General features: G+C 36.0%; 1 protein-coding gene and 2 long non-coding RNA genes across 3 annotated transcripts; 2 read left to right on the top strand and 1 right to left on the bottom strand.

The window, feature by feature from the left end:
- The first annotated feature begins 4,457 nt into the window (after window positions 1-4,457).
- LOC140184445 (uncharacterized) lies at window positions 4,458-9,420 on the top strand. Its single transcript, XR_011881205.1, has 3 exons — window positions 4,458-5,107; window positions 5,242-5,447; window positions 9,207-9,420. It is a non-coding gene; the product is annotated as an uncharacterized lncRNA (long non-coding RNA).
- LOC140184446 (uncharacterized) lies at window positions 4,458-9,515 on the bottom strand. Its single transcript, XR_011881206.1, has 2 exons — window positions 8,531-9,515; window positions 4,458-8,471 (listed from the first exon to the last, which is right to left on the bottom strand). It is a non-coding gene; the product is annotated as an uncharacterized lncRNA (long non-coding RNA).
- A 346-nt stretch (window positions 9,516-9,861) lies between these two features.
- LOC140184512 (uncharacterized) lies at window positions 9,862-15,798 on the top strand. Its single transcript, XM_072236275.1, has 4 exons — window positions 9,862-9,892; window positions 10,925-11,544; window positions 11,637-11,884; window positions 15,585-15,798. The coding sequence occupies exons 1-2, from the start codon at window positions 9,862-9,864 to the stop codon at window positions 11,476-11,478; spliced, it is 585 nt and encodes a 194-aa protein (XP_072092376.1). The 3' UTR covers window positions 11,479-11,544; window positions 11,637-11,884; window positions 15,585-15,798.
- Window positions 15,799-18,922: the final 3,124 nt, after the last annotated feature.

Here is an 18,922-nt window from a genome sequence, read left to right as displayed (position 1 = left end):
TTTGAGGATCTCATACCTTAACCATGAAAATGGTTGATGAAACTCACCAATAGCTCATATTAGGTCACCCCTAAACAACCAGAATCACAAGATTTCTTGAAACCCATAACTAAATTCTGAATTTGGCATGTTTTGCAAAAATGGGGTAATAAAACTCAAAATGCTTACTAATATTTTTAGATAGAATTGTAGAGAAAGAAATGGGCTTCGTGTTGTTGCAAATGGTGCCACAATCGAAGCTCCAAAGAGAACATTATGGTGGATTGGGCCTTCCGAATTTGGCATGTTCTGCAAAAATGGGGTAATAAAACTCAAAAGTTTGTGTGGTCAGGGTTTCAAACTCTCTTTTCTCCTTCTCTTCTCTTCATCGTGGAGCACTCAAGAAAAGGGGTGAATGATGCTGAAATGCATTAATTTGAAGGCTTATATATGTGAGCTTGGGCTCACTTGGGCCTGGTTCACTCGGTTTAGCTCGTTGACCCAATTTTAGGTCAAAATCTTTAAGATTAGTATTTTCGCATTTTAATTACTTTTACTTTCCCAAATCATCAATTCTAATTTCTTAATCTTTCTGGCTCATAATTTATTTTCTCACTTACAGTACTGGACAGTCTAAGTCGGTATTGCCGATTAAATTTTCAATACGCGTCCTTACGTATTTTTCCGCAGACAAGTACATTTCCAGTAGGAAAAATTCTCTTAATCCAATCATCACATTTAAATTTCCAAATTATGATTCTAAATTTTTCACCCCCAGCGGCCCATATTTAATTAATTAGTTATTTATTTATGATTTGACCGAATTTTACATCCTACCCACCTTATTTAAAATTTTGTCCTCAAAATTTAGTTGCGTCAAATTCGTCTTCAAGCCACTACGTATCTTTATTGTTCTTAGAATTAGACAAGAATTCGTGACTAAGTCAATAATTCATCTCCTATTGTGCAATCAAGATTAGCTCTGTTTCTTGTACCAAATCTATCTCAAGTTCACTCTCCCTTGCCATAAGGGTTGGGTTCAAACCTTGTTAGTCATTAATCAATTTAAATCCTTTGCATTCCTCTATACTCTACTTCATCAATACTGGATTCAACTACTCCCGCACCACTCATTCTACCTTCCTTCAGTATTAATTCAAACACCAATCTACACTCCTCATTCTAACTTACAACATCATAAGTTAAACCGATCTCAAGCCTATGTCATAATCATTCATTTCACTATTAGCTTTCTCTAGGTCTTTCTCAATAGTTAATCCAATATCAAGTTTGCCTCACGTTTTTGAAACCTCCTGTAACTCCCGATTAAACTCTTAACTTAAAATTTCTAAAACTCTGCAAATCCTTACCAAAGGTTAACGGAGACTCCCCCAAGCCGAAATTCACCACCCTCGCGGTCTCGCTCAATTTAATCGCAACACAAACTTAACATTTCAACTCAACTTTTTCAAGTTCGCCATTTAAAACCAATCATTACCAATGTCAACCTAAAACCAAAACCGACATGATCAAACATTGTAATATTTATCATATAAACACAATATCTTTCACCTACTCATAATCTAAATCCAGATACACACCCATAACCATTTCCACATCCACTTCAGAATCAATCTAATCTCGCAACCACAATCAACTCAAATATCTAGAATCATTATTTGCACTAATCCGCTAACCTTTCAAGTATTCAAAGTCTAAAGTATTTCTAATCACCCCTACTACTACTTGTGGCCATTATCCTATATCAACACTCCAGCAATCTTCCGCTACGTCACTCTGATTTTCATCCACCAAGAATCCAATCATTCATCCTTAAGTACTAAACCATAACTTAACATAATAGATAATCACTTAATTCTATTTATGACAACTAAAATCAAATGCCAATCAATGTTAAACTTAGTCAGATTCGAGCGTAATTCATGCTCTATCTACCCCAACACTTAAGAACTCACCATCTATCCAATGTTATCCCAAGACACCCTATCTCTGCTAATACATCCAACTTCAAATGTTAATTTTGGCACCTTTATTCCTAAATTAACAACTTATCAATTGTATAATGCGGTTAACTCTTTTATCACGAATCTATCATTTACCTCTGACCAAAGTCTCTGATCCATCAGCCTCACCCGCCGTCACAATATACACACGACCCTGTTGTTGGGCTCTACTAGTATTCTGATTGGCCTTCTCGGAACAATTCCACACCATGTGACCGGCTCCTCCACAACAGTAACACAATCCTAATCCAGTTCTACATGCAGTGTTCGGGTGATAACTTTCACACCTTCTACAAATCAAATCATTCTGAGGTTGCTTTTCATACCTCCTTCCTTGATGATTGTTGTTATTATTGTTCCTCCAGAAGTTGTTTTGGCCTTGCTGAGGCTGTTGGTTGTAACCTCCCCTCTTAAAATCCTAACCCCTTAGGGCAAAATATCTCACACTCTCAGATCATCTTGATACTTCATACATTTTCATTCCTTGTACCATTCAGGGGCACCCTAACAAACCCTCGAAAAGTAGTATAACTCTTCAAACTAGCTTGTGTAAGCAGCCACTGTCATTAATCCTTGCTTCAGTTGTAGTAGCTCCAATTCTTTAGCTTGTCTCGTAGAGTTCGGGAGGTATTTCCTGTAAAACTCCCCTCTAAACTGTGAGCTCTCTGCCACCAGTGTTGTGCTTCTCCATTAAACTGATATGCAGCGAATTCCACCAATTGATCTTCCAGTACATGTTGTGCTTGCATTTCTCTTTCTATCACCTGGAACCAATTATGGGCTTCCGTCAGATTAGTTAAACCCTTTAAGATTGGGGGATTGACCTTCAGAAAAGTCACCAAGGTGATCGGACCTCCCCCGGCTTGATGGTTTTCCGTTACTGCTCTCGTTCATTCTTTCTATGGTCTAGTTAGTAGCCATAGTATTTGCGTGCATAGCATTCACAAGAGTGGTCAGAGCAACCAAGAGCACGGCTTGGTTATCCGCTGATGCGTCTTCCCTATTTTCTCCCCGCATACGGGTTCGACCACGGTGATATCAAGGTGATCAGTTTCAATATTTCAAGTCAAGTGCTTCAGATTTCCAATAGTATACTCATGGACCTCATGCTAAAAATATCAATTAAATATCCTAAATAGCACAGGCACAAACTCAGAGTATACATTAAAGCATAAGCAGTCCATCCCTTAGGCTCACGAGTACGAACTACTCTGATACTATAATATAACACCCTAATTTTCAAGTCCTTATACTCGAGTCATAAGTTGATGATAATAAGGTGGTATGACTCAAGGTGGATTCATAATATGAATATAATTGAAAGGAATTATTAAACAAGAATCCCAAAAAGAAGTAAAATAAAATCGCAAATCAGGAACACTCACGTATCAATAAAAATGAAAGATAAAGCGCAAACAAAAAAAGGGAAATAAATAAAACCTTAAGGTAAAATAGAATAAAGGTAGGACATTATATATATATAAGTAAATAGCCAGTAATCGCGACCTGCGACGTTTAGGTTGGCTAAGGTTACAAAAATAAAAACTAGTTGACAACAGTATTTTTCCTATCTCTCCCAAAACGTACATCAAGGCCTTTATAGGCAAGTTCCAAAAGAAATAAATACATAGATATAAGTTTTCCAAAATAAGTACGGAGAGATTCTAAACCATATATAAACAGAAGTCCAATGATCTTCGTCATCTCTCAAATGAATCGCAGCTCACTGTTGAGCACCAGAACTTGTATCTGAAAAATAGAAAATACATATACGGTGTAACAACCCTAGTTTTTGAAAATTAGATAATTAGTTATTTGTGATTTATTTTATTTGTTGATAATTTTATTTTAAGAAAATTATTTTACTAAAGGTAATTAAATGGAGTTTCATCATAATTGGAGTTTAAATTAATTAGAATTCTTATATAATCTTTATTAGATATTTGCTATAATTGAAATTATAATTTTGATAAATGAAAAATAAGAAATAATTGTATAATTTAATTTAAATAAATCCTATTCTGAATGAATTATGTTATTAATTTGAACTCCTAGAAATTATTTTATTAGAAATGATTAGATTGATATTTATAAATACTTTAAGTTTAAGTCAATTAATATTTATGTACAATTTTTATTATGATTAATTACTTTATAAATTGAAATTAAAGTTTCAGAGATAAAAAAATAATAGAGATTTGTATGATTTAATCTAAAAAATTGATATTTGAATTTAAATTGTACTTTACAAAATATAATTAATTTGTTCATTTTATAATGTAAATTAGAAATAATTGATTTAACTTGGCAATATGTTGATAAATACCGTTTCTAAATATTTTTAATAGAGTACATTTGATTTTAAAATTATCCTATCCTCCAATTTTATCAAAATATCTATTCATATCTATCCATATTACTTTATAAAATCCCTAATTCCTAAATTCCCAAATCAAACTCAGAAACCCTAATTCCCAAATTGAGGAACCCTAACCCCAGCTTCTAAACGCAGCCCCACCCCCTTTCTTCCCAAACCTAATACTGAAACGGAATCAGACAGGGAGAGAGAGAGGAAATCAGGGTGTGATCCAAGCAGCCACCGTTCAGTCGCCAGAGACGCCGCTGGGGGTTCTTCGCCGTCACTATCGTCCTCATCCACACGAGCTGCAGCGCTGCGCGGCCCAGCCATCGTGACCTCCGTGGAGTCCGCGTCGCTGTCGCCTCGGCTGCTTCCACCGCCGCTGGATCCGTCGCGCGCGCCGTTGTCTGAGGAGCCACCGTCGTCCTTGCTCTTTGTCTCCCTTAGAGCCGTCACCGTCGCTGGAGCCAGCCGCCTTCGTCGCCGTTCATCTTTGCCGTCGCCCTTATCGCCGCTCTGTGGAGGCCGCAGAGAAGAACGTGAACCAGGAGCCATAGCGCCGCCGCCGCCGATCTGTCACCATGCTGCCGCGCTGCCGTTCGTTGTTGTTCCGCCACCGGCAGGCCTTGTCGTCGCCGGAGTTACCACCGCCGCGTGCCACGCCGCTTCTCACCGCTGAAGGGAAGCGCCACTGCTATTGCCCGACAGTAGTTTCCCCTTTGTTCCCAATTCCATTCCTGAAACTGTAACACTCTTGCTCATGCTCTGTTTCCTGAATCTATTTCTCTACCATATTTTGTTTTGTTTACAATAGTATATGTTAATGTCTCTGTTTAGTATTATCGTCCTTATCCGGAACCACTGATGTCACCGCTATAGAGATGATTGGGATAGGCGCGATTGTCATTGTTGTTGCTGCCCCAGAAGAAGTGAGGCTGCTGCTGCTGTTTGGCTGAAGCTGAGACCTTTCACCATCACTGGAGCTGCCCAGAATCATCATGGTAGCTGCTAAGAGAGCAGAACGGATGTTAGAACTGCCAATGGAGCTGCTGGGTTTAGTGATTTCTGTGAGTTTCGACTTTGAGGTAGGGGATTTAACGTTTTTAATTTAGAATGCCTAGAAAGTTATTGGATAAGTGCAAATGGTTAACAATGGTTAAGAATTTCTTAATTAACATGAATGACCTGAAATGCATTTGGAATTTGTTAGTTGTTGTGAATATTTTGAGCTGTGATTGGAAATAAATGTGGTTGTGAATAATGATTAGTTTAGTGTAATTTATCAAATTGATATATGCTAGGTTAACTATTGAAAAGTTGTCGTAATGATAATTGATGAACTGAGTTAGATTTGTGTTTGGTTTGGGATTATTGTGATGATGGTTGAGGTTGTAAAATTTGGAGTAAGTTTTGATGATGTTTTGGTGTTTCAATTGGATTATTGAATTCAGGTTAAGGCTGTGATTGTCTTTGGGCTTTGTTGTGAGTGTTTGAAGTTGTAATTGATATTGTTTTCTCTGATTTTGATGGAATTGTTGAAAAGTTCTGGTTCTAGGTGATTATACTGAATTAGTTGAGTTGTGTGGCTGAAATTATGATTGGAAATGATTGAGATTTTTGATTGGAACTTTGGTTGAATTTTGTTGATTTTGTGAGATTGAATTATAAATTGTTTGATGAGAGATTATTGTGATCTTGGTATTTTGATGGGTCAAATTGAAACTATTGCTGTTGAGTTGGTTTATTGTAATGGGTTAGTTAGTGATTAATTGAAGTTGGGCTTAAGGAATAATTGGAAGATTGAATCTTAAAATGTTAAACTAGTTGCTGAAAATCTGATTTTTGAAATTAAAAGTGACTTTGGAAGTGAATCAGTTATTTAACGATAATCGAAAGGGTAATAGAGTAAATGCTGAGTAAAGTATAATAAAAGTTGTTGTTGAGACTCAATTTTGAGAAGTTTGAATTAATTATAGAACTAGTTATGATTTTTCAAAGTTAAAGTGTAAAACTTGATTTTCTGCATTATGTTTAAAAGAAACCGGACACTTTGAAAAGCTATAACATTTTCTGTGATTATCGGAATTGTGTGAGACCAAGTCCGGATTGAGCTTGGGAATATAGGGAACTGGACTGCTGAATTTGAGGCTTTTTCACTAAGTGTATGCTTTATGGTGAATTTTTGAATCATGGATGTCAAATCTGGTTTTTCTGCTGAGCATTTAACACAGCAGCAACTTGATTTCTTTGATGGAAATTCTGCATTTTGAATTTTGAAATGGAACCAATTTTAAATGAAACTTTGGTCCTAATACTTTAATTCCATAAAAATTTAGAATTGTTAGAGTTGTGGTTTTAAAGATTTGGATTTTCAAAGAAAGATGTTTTATGCAGTAAAAGTCAGGCTTTGTTTTCAAAGTCAGTAACTTTGAGGTTTTATAATTTTTAAATCTGGAATGATATTGAGATGCAACCAATTGGAAGTGAAAACTAAGTATGTTTAGCATATGTGACTTAAATTTCAGGGCTATCCATGTTTTAATGAGTAAGTTATGGGACTTAGAAGAAGATAAGTTCATTAACTTTTAAAGCAGAATTCTGCAGAAAATCAGTCAACTTCTAGGTTATATAACTTCTTCATTAAAAATGATATTGACCTGAAACCAATTGCAAAAGAAACTTAGATGAGTGAAGTTGAACTGTATTAATTTTCAAAGTCATTGGATTTAACTTGGATTTTATATTGAATTTTGAATGTCACATGCTGCTGCTGTTTTTCTGGTTTTACGCACTGCGGAGCAGTCTTGGTTTTTCCTTTATTCCTAAGGCTAGAGAAACCAGAAAATTATGATCTTTGATTTGTTAGAAGGCTTATCTCAAGACTAACGCCTGGACATAAAGTTTGCACAATTCCGAGTTTATTTGCTATATTAAAAACAGAAAAGAAGATAGAGTGTTGAGGATGTCCTAGTGACAGTTATGAGTTTATAAAACTAAAGATGAACCTTAGTGCTATATGGCTGATTCAATGTTGAATTTTGTTGGATTCTGAGTTGATGTGATGCTGGAAAGGTTGAAAAGAGTAAAGTGAATTGTTTGGTTGGGACCCGTAAGGGTGGCTAAGCCCGAGTTTTAGCGGAGGTGCTGCCGGAATTTTGTAAAATCTGAGGTTTTACTTGAAAAGGTTATTTTAGAAGGTTTGAACTTAGAAAGTTATGTTATTTAAGTTTTATCTATTGATTAAAGTATTATGTATGGGCTGAGTTTATTATGAAAACAATTTTATTTAGGTAAGGAAAGAATTGTACTATTTTGAATTTGAATTACCAAGGTTTATGTTCAAGTTTGAATTATTTATAAAAGAGGTTATGTTTTGAGATTTATTCAATATGAAGAGAGTTATGCTTGGGGTTTGAAATAAAGGATTACTTTTTAGAAGGTTAATGAATATATAATATTTGAATTTGAATGGTAAAGAGAGACGGTTTTTGAGTCTTTGGGAAGTTAGTAAACTTGAAAAAGAGTTTTATATGGTTACTTTTAGTAAGAGGGTGATGTTTTGAAAAGTATTTAGCGAATCTAAAATAAATGATTTTCTTGAGTCTTTTGAAAGAAAATTAAACTAGAAAGTGGTTTTAAAATTGGTTTGAGTTAAGAGGTTGTAAAAGTGGAAGTCACAAGGTTTGTACAACATGATTGAATAAAGGAAGAGAGAGATATTGTGTAAGAATATGTAACTAGAAATGAATAATGAGAATGATAACTTACGATGATAATTACACTGATTCTTTTGAGGAAAGATATTCAGTTTATGAAATTATTGGCAAGGGCGTGGGTTTTGTCCCGCTTGCGTATTTATGATTATAAAAGAGAATAAAAAGCAGAGGACCTGTTGAAAGGTTAATTGTTGCTTGAGGCAACCCAAGAGATGTGTATATTCATTTGTTGCATTATGGCAACTTCTGAGATATTTGTGTAATGATCTGCTGCATGAAGGCAGCCAGATAGATAATGGTATGATTACTGAGAACGCTTTCCTACGGTACAGATCCAACTTTAATTCTGTAAGGCAGAGGGGTTATTTCCTGCTACAGAAGTACCGTGACCACCTGTTCCATTTCTGTAGTGGCAGAGGGGTTATTTCCTGCTACAGAAGTACCGTGACCACCTGTTCCATTTCTGTAGTGGCAGAGGGGTTATTTCCTGTATACAGAAGGTGTGTCGGCGTACATCCCTGCAATGGCAGATGTGTTATTTCCTGCGTGCAGTGGACCCTGTGGTGGCAGAGGGGTTATTTCCTGTACACAGGGGTATAGCCAATAGGAAAGCCTTATCCAGACAGAGGTTGCTGGATAATATCGGGAGCGGGTTAGTAACCGACAGATGAGCTCATTACCTGCACTAGGGCTAGACATGCATCATCCTTGTTTGTGCATTTGCATTTGATTGGGCTTGCTCGTTGTACTTCCCTGTGATTGTGCTGTTTGCCTTGCTGTGACTTGTTTGTGTGTTGAATTGAATCTCTTGCTTGTGCTATTAGTTGGTGAATGTATGATGATGAGTAAGAATTGACGTTGTGATTGAAAATTAATCGTGTGGTTGAGAAAGACTTAATGTGACTAGTTTTATATTTTGGAATTTGTTTTAAGCTTAGATTTTTTTGGAAAGAGATAAATAGTTAGTTAAAGTAAAACCAAGAATAGTATTTTCAAAAAGGTTTGATAAAAATATAGTTTCCTTGAGTATGTTAATTATTTGCATGTAAATCATTACTTTTACGGCATTCCTATTCCCTACTGAGAACGTGTGGTTTGTTCTCACCCCAAAATCTTCCACCCTTTCAGTGACACAGGTTCGAAGACTCCATTTGAAGCTGCAGGCGATTATAGATCTTATTTATGAGTTAAGTTTATGACTTGAGTTATTTTCATAGAAGTTCCCTCGCTCTTATTGCTTAACATTTTTATTTTATACAGAGGGATAGGATTTGTATGCGAGTTTTGTTTGAAATCTTTTGTATGACAGATATTATTATTAATGATTATGTGATTATTATTACTTGGTGATGCTTGCTATATGATTTGATAAATAAAAACAAAATTTTCTGGTATTTTTACTAAAACAAAATCGCGATATCGAACTAAAGGCTCAATAGTAAATAGTTAATAAAGGAAAGCAGGTTGGTAACACCTTACTTTCGGTACGATCATGACGTTCTGGAAGTTGGGTCGTTACAATATGGTATCAGAGCAGTTCGTTCCTGTTAGAGCCTTGGGAATGGACTGACTATGCTTCACTGCATACTCTGAGTGTCTGTCATGCTTTGTGACTTGTTCTGATAACAAGAGTTTGTGTTTTATTTGCATGACTGTCTGATGATTAACACTGTTGGTTTACCATTGCATGCCTCATGGTATTAGGTCTGGCCAACTTAATACTAATGATTTATCTATATGGGAACACTAATGGGTTATCATAGACGAAATAGAAGAATAGGTAATGCGGTTCACGGGGTTTGGCAGCGTTAGAGGTTATGAAGTTAGCTTCAATTCGACGTATAATCTTTATTCGTGCCACATGAACTCGTGCTATCTTTTTCTTCGTTGCTTTCATTGGAATTCTCTAGTTTGAATTTCCTTCTTAGAATGTGATTTGCTTGTTTCCCAACCATACTTTGTCATTCTTGTATGCCTTTGCTTGCCTATGAATCTGATTGCTTACGTAACTCTTTAAATATCCATCCTTGACAATGCCTATACCCCGGTTCGTATATTCTGTTTTCTTTGATTTCAGTTTGAACTTATTTTATTCTAACAATTTTCGAGGACGAAAATTTTTCTAAGGTGGGTAGAATGTAACAACCCTAGTTTTTGAAAATTAGATAATTAGTTATTTGTGATTTATTTTATTTGTTGATAATTTTATTTTAAGAAAATTATTTTACTAAAGGTAATTAAATGGAGTTTCATCATAATTGGAGTTTAAATTAATTAGAATTCTTATATAATCTTTATTAGATATTTGCTATAATTGAAATTATAATTTTGATAAATGAAAAATAAGAAATAATTGTATAATTTAATTTAAATAAATCCTATTCTGAATGAATTATGTTATTAATTTGAACTCCTAGAAATTATTTTATTAGAAATGATTAGATTGATATTTATAAATACTTTAAGTTTAAGTCAATTAATATTTATGTACAATTTTTATTATGATTAATTACTTTATAAATTGAAATTAAAGTTTCAGAGATAAAAAAATAATAGAGATTTGTATGATTTAATCTAAAAAATTGATATTTGAATTTAAATTGTACTTTACAAAATATAATTAATTTGTTCATTTTATAATGTAAATTAGAAATAATTGATTTAACTTGGCAATATGTTGATAAATACCGTTTCTAAATATTTTTAATAGAGTACATTTGATTTTAAAATTATCCTATCCTCCAATTTTATCAAAATATCTATTCATATCTATCCATATTACTTTATAAAATCCCTAATTCCTAAATTCCCAAATCAAACTCAGAAACCCTAATTCCCAAATTGAGGAACCCTAACCCCAGCTTCTAAACGCAGCCCCACCCCCTTTCTTCCCAAACCTAATACTGAAACGGAATCAGACAGGGAGAGAGAGAGGAAATCAGGGTGTGATCCAAGCAGCCACCGTTCAGTCGCCAGAGACGCCGCTGGGGGTTCTTCGCCGTCACTATCGTCCTCATCCACACGAGCTGCAGCGCTGCGCGGCCCAGCCATCGTGACCTCCGTGGAGTCCGCGTCGCTGTCGCCTCGGCTGCTTCCACCGCCGCTGGATCCGTCGCGCGCGCCGTTGTCTGAGGAGCCACCGTCGTCCTTGCTCTTTGTCTCCCTTAGAGCCGTCACCGTCGCTGGAGCCAGCCGCCTTCGTCGCCGTTCATCTTTGCCGTCGCCCTTATCGCCGCTCTGTGGAGGCCGCAGAGAAGAACGTGAACCAGGAGCCATAGCGCCGCCGCCGCCGATCTGTCACCATGCTGCCGCGCTGCCGTTCGTTGTTGTTCCGCCACCGGCAGGCCTTGTCGTCGCCGGAGTTACCACCGCCGCGTGCCACGCCGCTTCTCACCGCTGAAGGGAAGCGCCACTGCTATTGCCCGACAGTAGTTTCCCCTTTGTTCCCAATTCCATTCCTGAAACTGTAACACTCTTGCTCATGCTCTGTTTCCTGAATCTATTTCTCTACCATATTTTGTTTTGTTTACAATAGTATATGTTAATGTCTCTGTTTAGTATTATCGTCCTTATCCGGAACCACTGATGTCACCGCTATAGAGATGATTGGGATAGGCGCGATTGTCATTGTTGTTGCTGCCCCAGAAGAAGTGAGGCTGCTGCTGCTGTTTGGCTGAAGCTGAGACCTTTCACCATCACTGGAGCTGCCCAGAATCATCATGGTAGCTGCTAAGAGAGCAGAACGGATGTTAGAACTGCCAATGGAGCTGCTGGGTTTAGTGATTTCTGTGAGTTTCGACTTTGAGGTAGGGGATTTAACGTTTTTAATTTAGAATGCCTAGAAAGTTATTGGATAAGTGCAAATGGTTAACAATGGTTAAGAATTTCTTAATTAACATGAATGACCTGAAATGCATTTGGAATTTGTTAGTTGTTGTGAATATTTTGAGCTGTGATTGGAAATAAATGTGGTTGTGAATAATGATTAGTTTAGTGTAATTTATCAAATTGATATATGCTAGGTTAACTATTGAAAAGTTGTCGTAATGATAATTGATGAACTGAGTTAGATTTGTGTTTGGTTTGGGATTATTGTGATGATGGTTGAGGTTGTAAAATTTGGAGTAAGTTTTGATGATGTTTTGGTGTTTCAATTGGATTATTGAATTCAGGTTAAGGCTGTGATTGTCTTTGGGCTTTGTTGTGAGTGTTTGAAGTTGTAATTGATATTGTTTTCTCTGATTTTGATGGAATTGTTGAAAAGTTCTGGTTCTAGGTGATTATACTGAATTAGTTGAGTTGTGTGGCTGAAATTATGATTGGAAATGATTGAGATTTTTGATTGGAACTTTGGTTGAATTTTGTTGATTTTGTGAGATTGAATTATAAATTGTTTGATGAGAGATTATTGTGATCTTGGTATTTTGATGGGTCAAATTGAAACTATTGCTGTTGAGTTGGTTTATTGTAATGGGTTAGTTAGTGATTAATTGAAGTTGGGCTTAAGGAATAATTGGAAGATTGAATCTTAAAATGTTAAACTAGTTGCTGAAAATCTGATTTTTGAAATTAAAAGTGACTTTGGAAGTGAATCAGTTATTTAACGATAATCGAAAGGGTAATAGAGTAAATGCTGAGTAAAGTATAATAAAAGTTGTTGTTGAGACTCAATTTTGAGAAGTTTGAATTAATTATAGAACTAGTTATGATTTTTCAAAGTTAAAGTGTAAAACTTGATTTTCTGCATTATGTTTAAAAGAAACCGGACACTTTGAAAAGCTATAACATTTTCTGTGATTATCGGAATTGTGTGAGACCAAGTCCGGATTGAGCTTGGGAATATAGGGAACTGGACTGCTGAATTTGAGGCTTTTTCACTAAGTGTATGCTTTATGGTGAATTTTTGAATCATGGATGTCAAATCTGGTTTTTCTGCTGAGCATTTAACACAGCAGCAACTTGATTTCTTTGATGGAAATTCTGCATTTTGAATTTTGAAATGGAACCAATTTTAAATGAAACTTTGGTCCTAATACTTTAATTCCATAAAAATTTAGAATTGTTAGAGTTGTGGTTTTAAAGATTTGGATTTTCAAAGAAAGATGTTTTATGCAGTAAAAGTCAGGCTTTGTTTTCAAAGTCAGTAACTTTGAGGTTTTATAATTTTTAAATCTGGAATGATATTGAGATGCAACCAATTGGAAGTGAAAACTAAGTATGTTTAGCATATGTGACTTAAATTTCAGGGCTATCCATGTTTTAATGAGTAAGTTATGGGACTTAGAAGAAGATAAGTTCATTAACTTTTAAAGCAGAATTCTGCAGAAAATCAGTCAACTTCTAGGTTATATAACTTCTTCATTAAAAATGATATTGACCTGAAACCAATTGCAAAAGAAACTTAGATGAGTGAAGTTGAACTGTATTAATTTTCAAAGTCATTGGATTTAACTTGGATTTTATATTGAATTTTGAATGTCACATGCTGCTGCTGTTTTTCTGGTTTTACGCACTGCGGAGCAGTCTTGGTTTTTCCTTTATTCCTAAGGCTAGAGAAACCAGAAAATTATGATCTTTGATTTGTTAGAAGGCTTATCTCAAGACTAACGCCTGGACATAAAGTTTGCACAATTCCGAGTTTATTTGCTATATTAAAAACAGAAAAGAAGATAGAGTGTTGAGGATGTCCTAGTGACAGTTATGAGTTTATAAAACTAAAGATGAACCTTAGTGCTATATGGCTGATTCAATGTTGAATTTTGTTGGATTCTGAGTTGATGTGATGCTGGAAAGGTTGAAAAGAGTAAAGTGAATTGTTTGGTTGGGACCCGTAAGGGTGGCTAAGCCCGAGTTTTAGCGGAGGTGCTGCCGGAATTTTGTAAAATCTGAGGTTTTACTTGAAAAGGTTATTTTAGAAGGTTTGAACTTAGAAAGTTATGTTATTTAAGTTTTATCTATTGATTAAAGTATTATGTATGGGCTGAGTTTATTATGAAAACAATTTTATTTAGGTAAGGAAAGAATTGTACTATTTTGAATTTGAATTACCAAGGTTTATGTTCAAGTTTGAATTATTTATAAAAGAGGTTATGTTTTGAGATTTATTCAATATGAAGAGAGTTATGCTTGGGGTTTGAAATAAAGGATTACTTTTTAGAAGGTTAATGAATATATAATATTTGAATTTGAATGGTAAAGAGAGACGGTTTTTGAGTCTTTGGGAAGTTAGTAAACTTGAAAAAGAGTTTTATATGGTTACTTTTAGTAAGAGGGTGATGTTTTGAAAAGTATTTAGCGAATCTAAAATAAATGATTTTCTTGAGTCTTTTGAAAGAAAATTAAACTAGAAAGTGGTTTTAAAATTGGTTTGAGTTAAGAGGTTGTAAAAGTGGAAGTCACAAGGTTTGTACAACATGATTGAATAAAGGAAGAGAGAGATATTGTGTAAGAATATGTAACTAGAAATGAATAATGAGAATGATAACTTACGATGATAATTACACTGATTCTTTTGAGGAAAGATATTCAGTTTATGAAATTATTGGCAAGGGCGTGGGTTTTGTCCCGCTTGCGTATTTATGATTATAAAAGAGAATAAAAAGCAGAGGACCTGTTGAAAGGTTAATTGTTGCTTGAGGCAACCCAAGAGATGTGTATATTCATTTGTTGCATTATGGCAACTTCTGAGATATTTGTGTAATGATCTGTTGCATGAAGGCAGCCAGATAGATAATGGTATGATTACTGAGAACGCTTTCCTACGGTACAGATCCAACTTTAATTCTGTAAGGCAGAGGGGTTATTTCCTGCTACAGAAGTACCGTGACCACCTGTTCCATTTCTGTAGTGGCAGAGGGGTTATTTCCTGTATACAGAAGGTGTGTCGGCGTACATCCCTGCAATGGCAGATGTGTTATTTCCTGCGTGCAGTGGACCCTGTGGTGGCAGAGGGGTTATTTCCTGTACACAGGGGTATAGCCAATAGGAAAGCCTTATCCAGACAGAGGTTGCTGGATAATATCGGGAGCGGGTTAGTAACCGACAGATGAGCTCATTACCTGCACTAGGGCTAGACATGCATCATCCTTGTTTGTGCATTTGCATTTGATTGGGCTTGCTCGTTGTACTTCCCTGTGATTGTGCTGTTTGCCTTGCTGTGACTTGTTTGTGTGTTGAATTGAATCTCTTGCTTGTGCTATTAGTTGGTGAATGTATGATGATGAGTAAGAATTGACGTTGTGATTGAAAATTAATCGTGTGGTTGAGAAAGACTTAATGTGACTAGTTTTATATTTTGGAATTTGTTTTAAGCTTAGATTTTTTTGGAAAGAGATAAATAGTTAGTTAAAGTAAAACCAAGAATAGTATTTTCAAAAAGGTTTGATAAAAATATAGTTTCCTTGAGTATGTTAATTATTTGCATGTAAATCATTACTTTTACGGCATTCCTATTCCCTACTGAGAACGTGTGGTTTGTTCTCACCCCAAAATCTTCCACCCTTTCAGTGACACAGGTTCGAAGACTCCATTTGAAGCTGCAGGCGATTATAGATCTTATTTATGAGTTAAGTTTATGACTTGAGTTATTTTCATAGAAGTTCCCTCGCTCTTATTGCTTAACATTTTTATTTTATACAGAGGGATAGGATTTGTATGCGAGTTTTGTTTGAAATCTTTTGTATGACAGATATTATTATTAATGATTATGTGATTATTATTACTTGGTGATGCTTGCTATATGATTTGATAAATAAAAACAAAATTTTCTGGTATTTTTACTAAAACAAAATCGCGATATCGAACTAAAGGCTCAATAGTAAATAGTTAATAAAGGAAAGCAGGTTGGTAACACCTTACTTTCGGTACGATCATGACGTTCTGGAAGTTGGGTCGTTACATACGGAATGAGAACCACCAATCCAGGGTTATCAAATAGGCTAGTCCGGCCCATTTAGGCTCAGCTCATTAAGCCCGTGAGTTAAATAGGTTAGACCGTTTAAGCCTCCTTTATTCGCAGGCCATAATTTTTTAACTCGGACCGTTTATAGTCAGCCCGATTGGTTAAACAGGCCAGCCCGTTTATCCTTTTATTTTATTTTTTGAAAAATATCGTTAAAAGTGCTACTTTTTTTGAAAAAATGTAAAAACAAATTAAACGGGCCACCAGTTTAGCTCGCGGGCTAGCCCGTTTAACCCGTCATTTTTTCGGGTTAATCGAACTAAGTCCGTTTAACTTAAAATTTAAATGGGCTTAATTTTAGAGACAAAGCCCACCCATTTAAATGTGTAAATAGGCTGGCTAGATGGGTTTGGCCTATTTTGATGGCCTTAGGCACCCACGGGTTTTCAGTACGGCAAAAGTGCCAGATAGATACTGCATTAATCAACACGAACTCGCTAAACAATCTTAAACTCCAAACCTCATCATATCCATCCTAAGTTATCTCTAATCCATAAATTGAAAACTATCATAAAGAAGTCTAAATCTAATTCAACATTTCTCATACTTTCACCACTCACCAATAGAATAAATCCAAAACCAGAACTAGCCCTCAGATAATTCGACTTGGTAATCCTATATCAACACATCAACTTTCCGCATGTAGCAAGTGGAATCACTCCACTGCATTAACCCAGGAGGCTCAAATCATCCCATTCAATATTTACCTTTATTATTCAACTATTTTGTCATTCCATCTCAGCAAGGACAACCCTCGACGTCAACCGACACCAGCATGAGGGGCCTCTTAGTTATACAAATACAAGTAATGCAAACAAGAAAATACACAAGTATATTCAAGCAAGGCAAGTAGCACTTAATCATGTAAGATATAAAATTAGGCAAACGATACAATTAAGCAAACCCAAATAAATCAGACATATGCAAATAATGTATGCCTGTCCTATGACCGATGATATCATCTGTCAATTATACAGCCAAACCCAACATGTTCAGAATAAGTGAAATCACTCCACTGCATCTACCTAGACAGGTATCTCACAAACAGAATCATTTCGTTGTAGCAAGTGGAATCACTCTGCTGCAAGTAAATCATTTTCATAGGCAAGTAGAATCACTCTACTGTGGCAAGTGGCATCACTCCACTGTAAGTAAATCATTTTCAAAAGCAAGTAGAATTACTCTACTACGGCAAGTGGAATCACTCCACTGCAAGTAAATCATTTTCAAAATCATTCTCTTCATAGCTAAATCATAATCAATCGCTCATCACCTTTTAACATCATAATCACTCCCATCATATCTTAATCAAATTCATTCATCCTCATATCTCAATATCATTCAACCATTTACCATTCATCATCTTATTATCCATTATCATCAATTACTTCACAATTTGTTCATCTCTTATCAATTCACCAACTCATTTCTTTAATTCTTGTTTCTAATCCTCTATCCTCAATTCCACTGGCTCTAGACTCTTATTGGGGTTTATAAAGGTTTAGAAGGCTCGAAAAATGGTTGAGAGCTTAAAAATTCACATTTCAGAAAAATAGGGGTGGTCGCTTACACATGCACATGTTCGCGTTAAAACTCGCGTACGAGGATCACCTTTGCGTACGCAAAAGATTTGGGCATTGGGACTTGCGTTGCGTATGCATGAGCATCATTTTGACAAACTCGCGTAGCATCTGATGAGCGGATAATTTATACGCTTTTTGGCATTGTTTTTAGGTAGTTTTTAGTAAGTTCAAGCTACTTTTAGGGATGTTTTCATTAGTTTTATGTTAAATTCACATTTCTGGCCTTTACTATGAGTTTGTGTGTTTTTCTGTGATTTCAGGTAATTTCTGGCTGAAATTGAGGGACTTGAGCAAAACTCTGATAGGAGGCTGACAAAGGACTGCTGATGCTGTTGTAATCTGACCTCCCTGTACTCGAAATAGATTTTCTGGAGATACAGAACTCCAAATGGCGTGCTCTCAACGGCGATGGAAATTAGACATCCAGAGCTTTCCAGCAATATATAATAGTCTATGCTTTATGTGGGAATTGACGACGTAAACTGGCGCTCAACGCCAGTTCCATGTTGTTGTCTGGAGTAAAATGCCAGAAACACGTCACGACCCGGAGTTGAACGCCCAAAACACGTTACAACTTGGCGTTCAACTCCAAAAGAAGCCTCAGCTCGTGGATAGATCAAGCTCAGCCCAAACACACACCAAGTGGACCCCGGAAGTAGATTTATGCATCAATTACTTACTCATGTAAACCCTAGTAGTTAGTCTAGTATAAATAGGATAATTTACTATTGTATTAGACATCTTTGGTCTCAGTTTTATTTTATTCTTCATCTGAGGAGACTATTGATCACTTTTGGGGGGCTGGCCATCCGGCCATGCCTGAACCTTTCACTTATGTATTTTCAACGGTGGAGTTTTTACACAACATAGATTAAGGGTGTGGAGCTCTGCTGTACCTCAAGTTTCAATGCAATTACTATTATTTTATATCCAATTCAAATTATTCCTATTCTAAGATATTCGTTGCACTTCAACTTGATGAATGTGATGATCCGTGACACTCATCATCATTCTCACCTATGAACGCGCGTGATTGAAAACCACTTCCGTTCTACCCTAGACCGGGCGCATATCTCTTGGATTCCTTAATCAGAATCTTCGTGGTATCAGCTAGAATTGATGGCGGCATTCATGGGAATCCGGAAGGTCTAACCTTGTCTGTGGTATTCCGAGTAGGATTCCGGAATTGAATGACTGTGACGAGCTTCAAACTCCTGAAGGCTGGGCGTTAGTGACAGACGCAAAAGAATCAAGGGATTCTACTCCAACCTGATTGAGAACCGACAGATGATTAGCCGTGC

This window comes from Arachis hypogaea, chromosome 4 (assembly GCF_003086295.3).
Source record: "Arachis hypogaea cultivar Tifrunner chromosome 4, arahy.Tifrunner.gnm2.J5K5, whole genome shotgun sequence".
NCBI classification, from domain to species: domain Eukaryota; kingdom Viridiplantae; phylum Streptophyta; class Magnoliopsida; order Fabales; family Fabaceae; genus Arachis; species Arachis hypogaea.
Note: the sequence above shows the minus strand (reverse complement) of the source record. Positions and strands in the feature narration are given on the sequence as shown.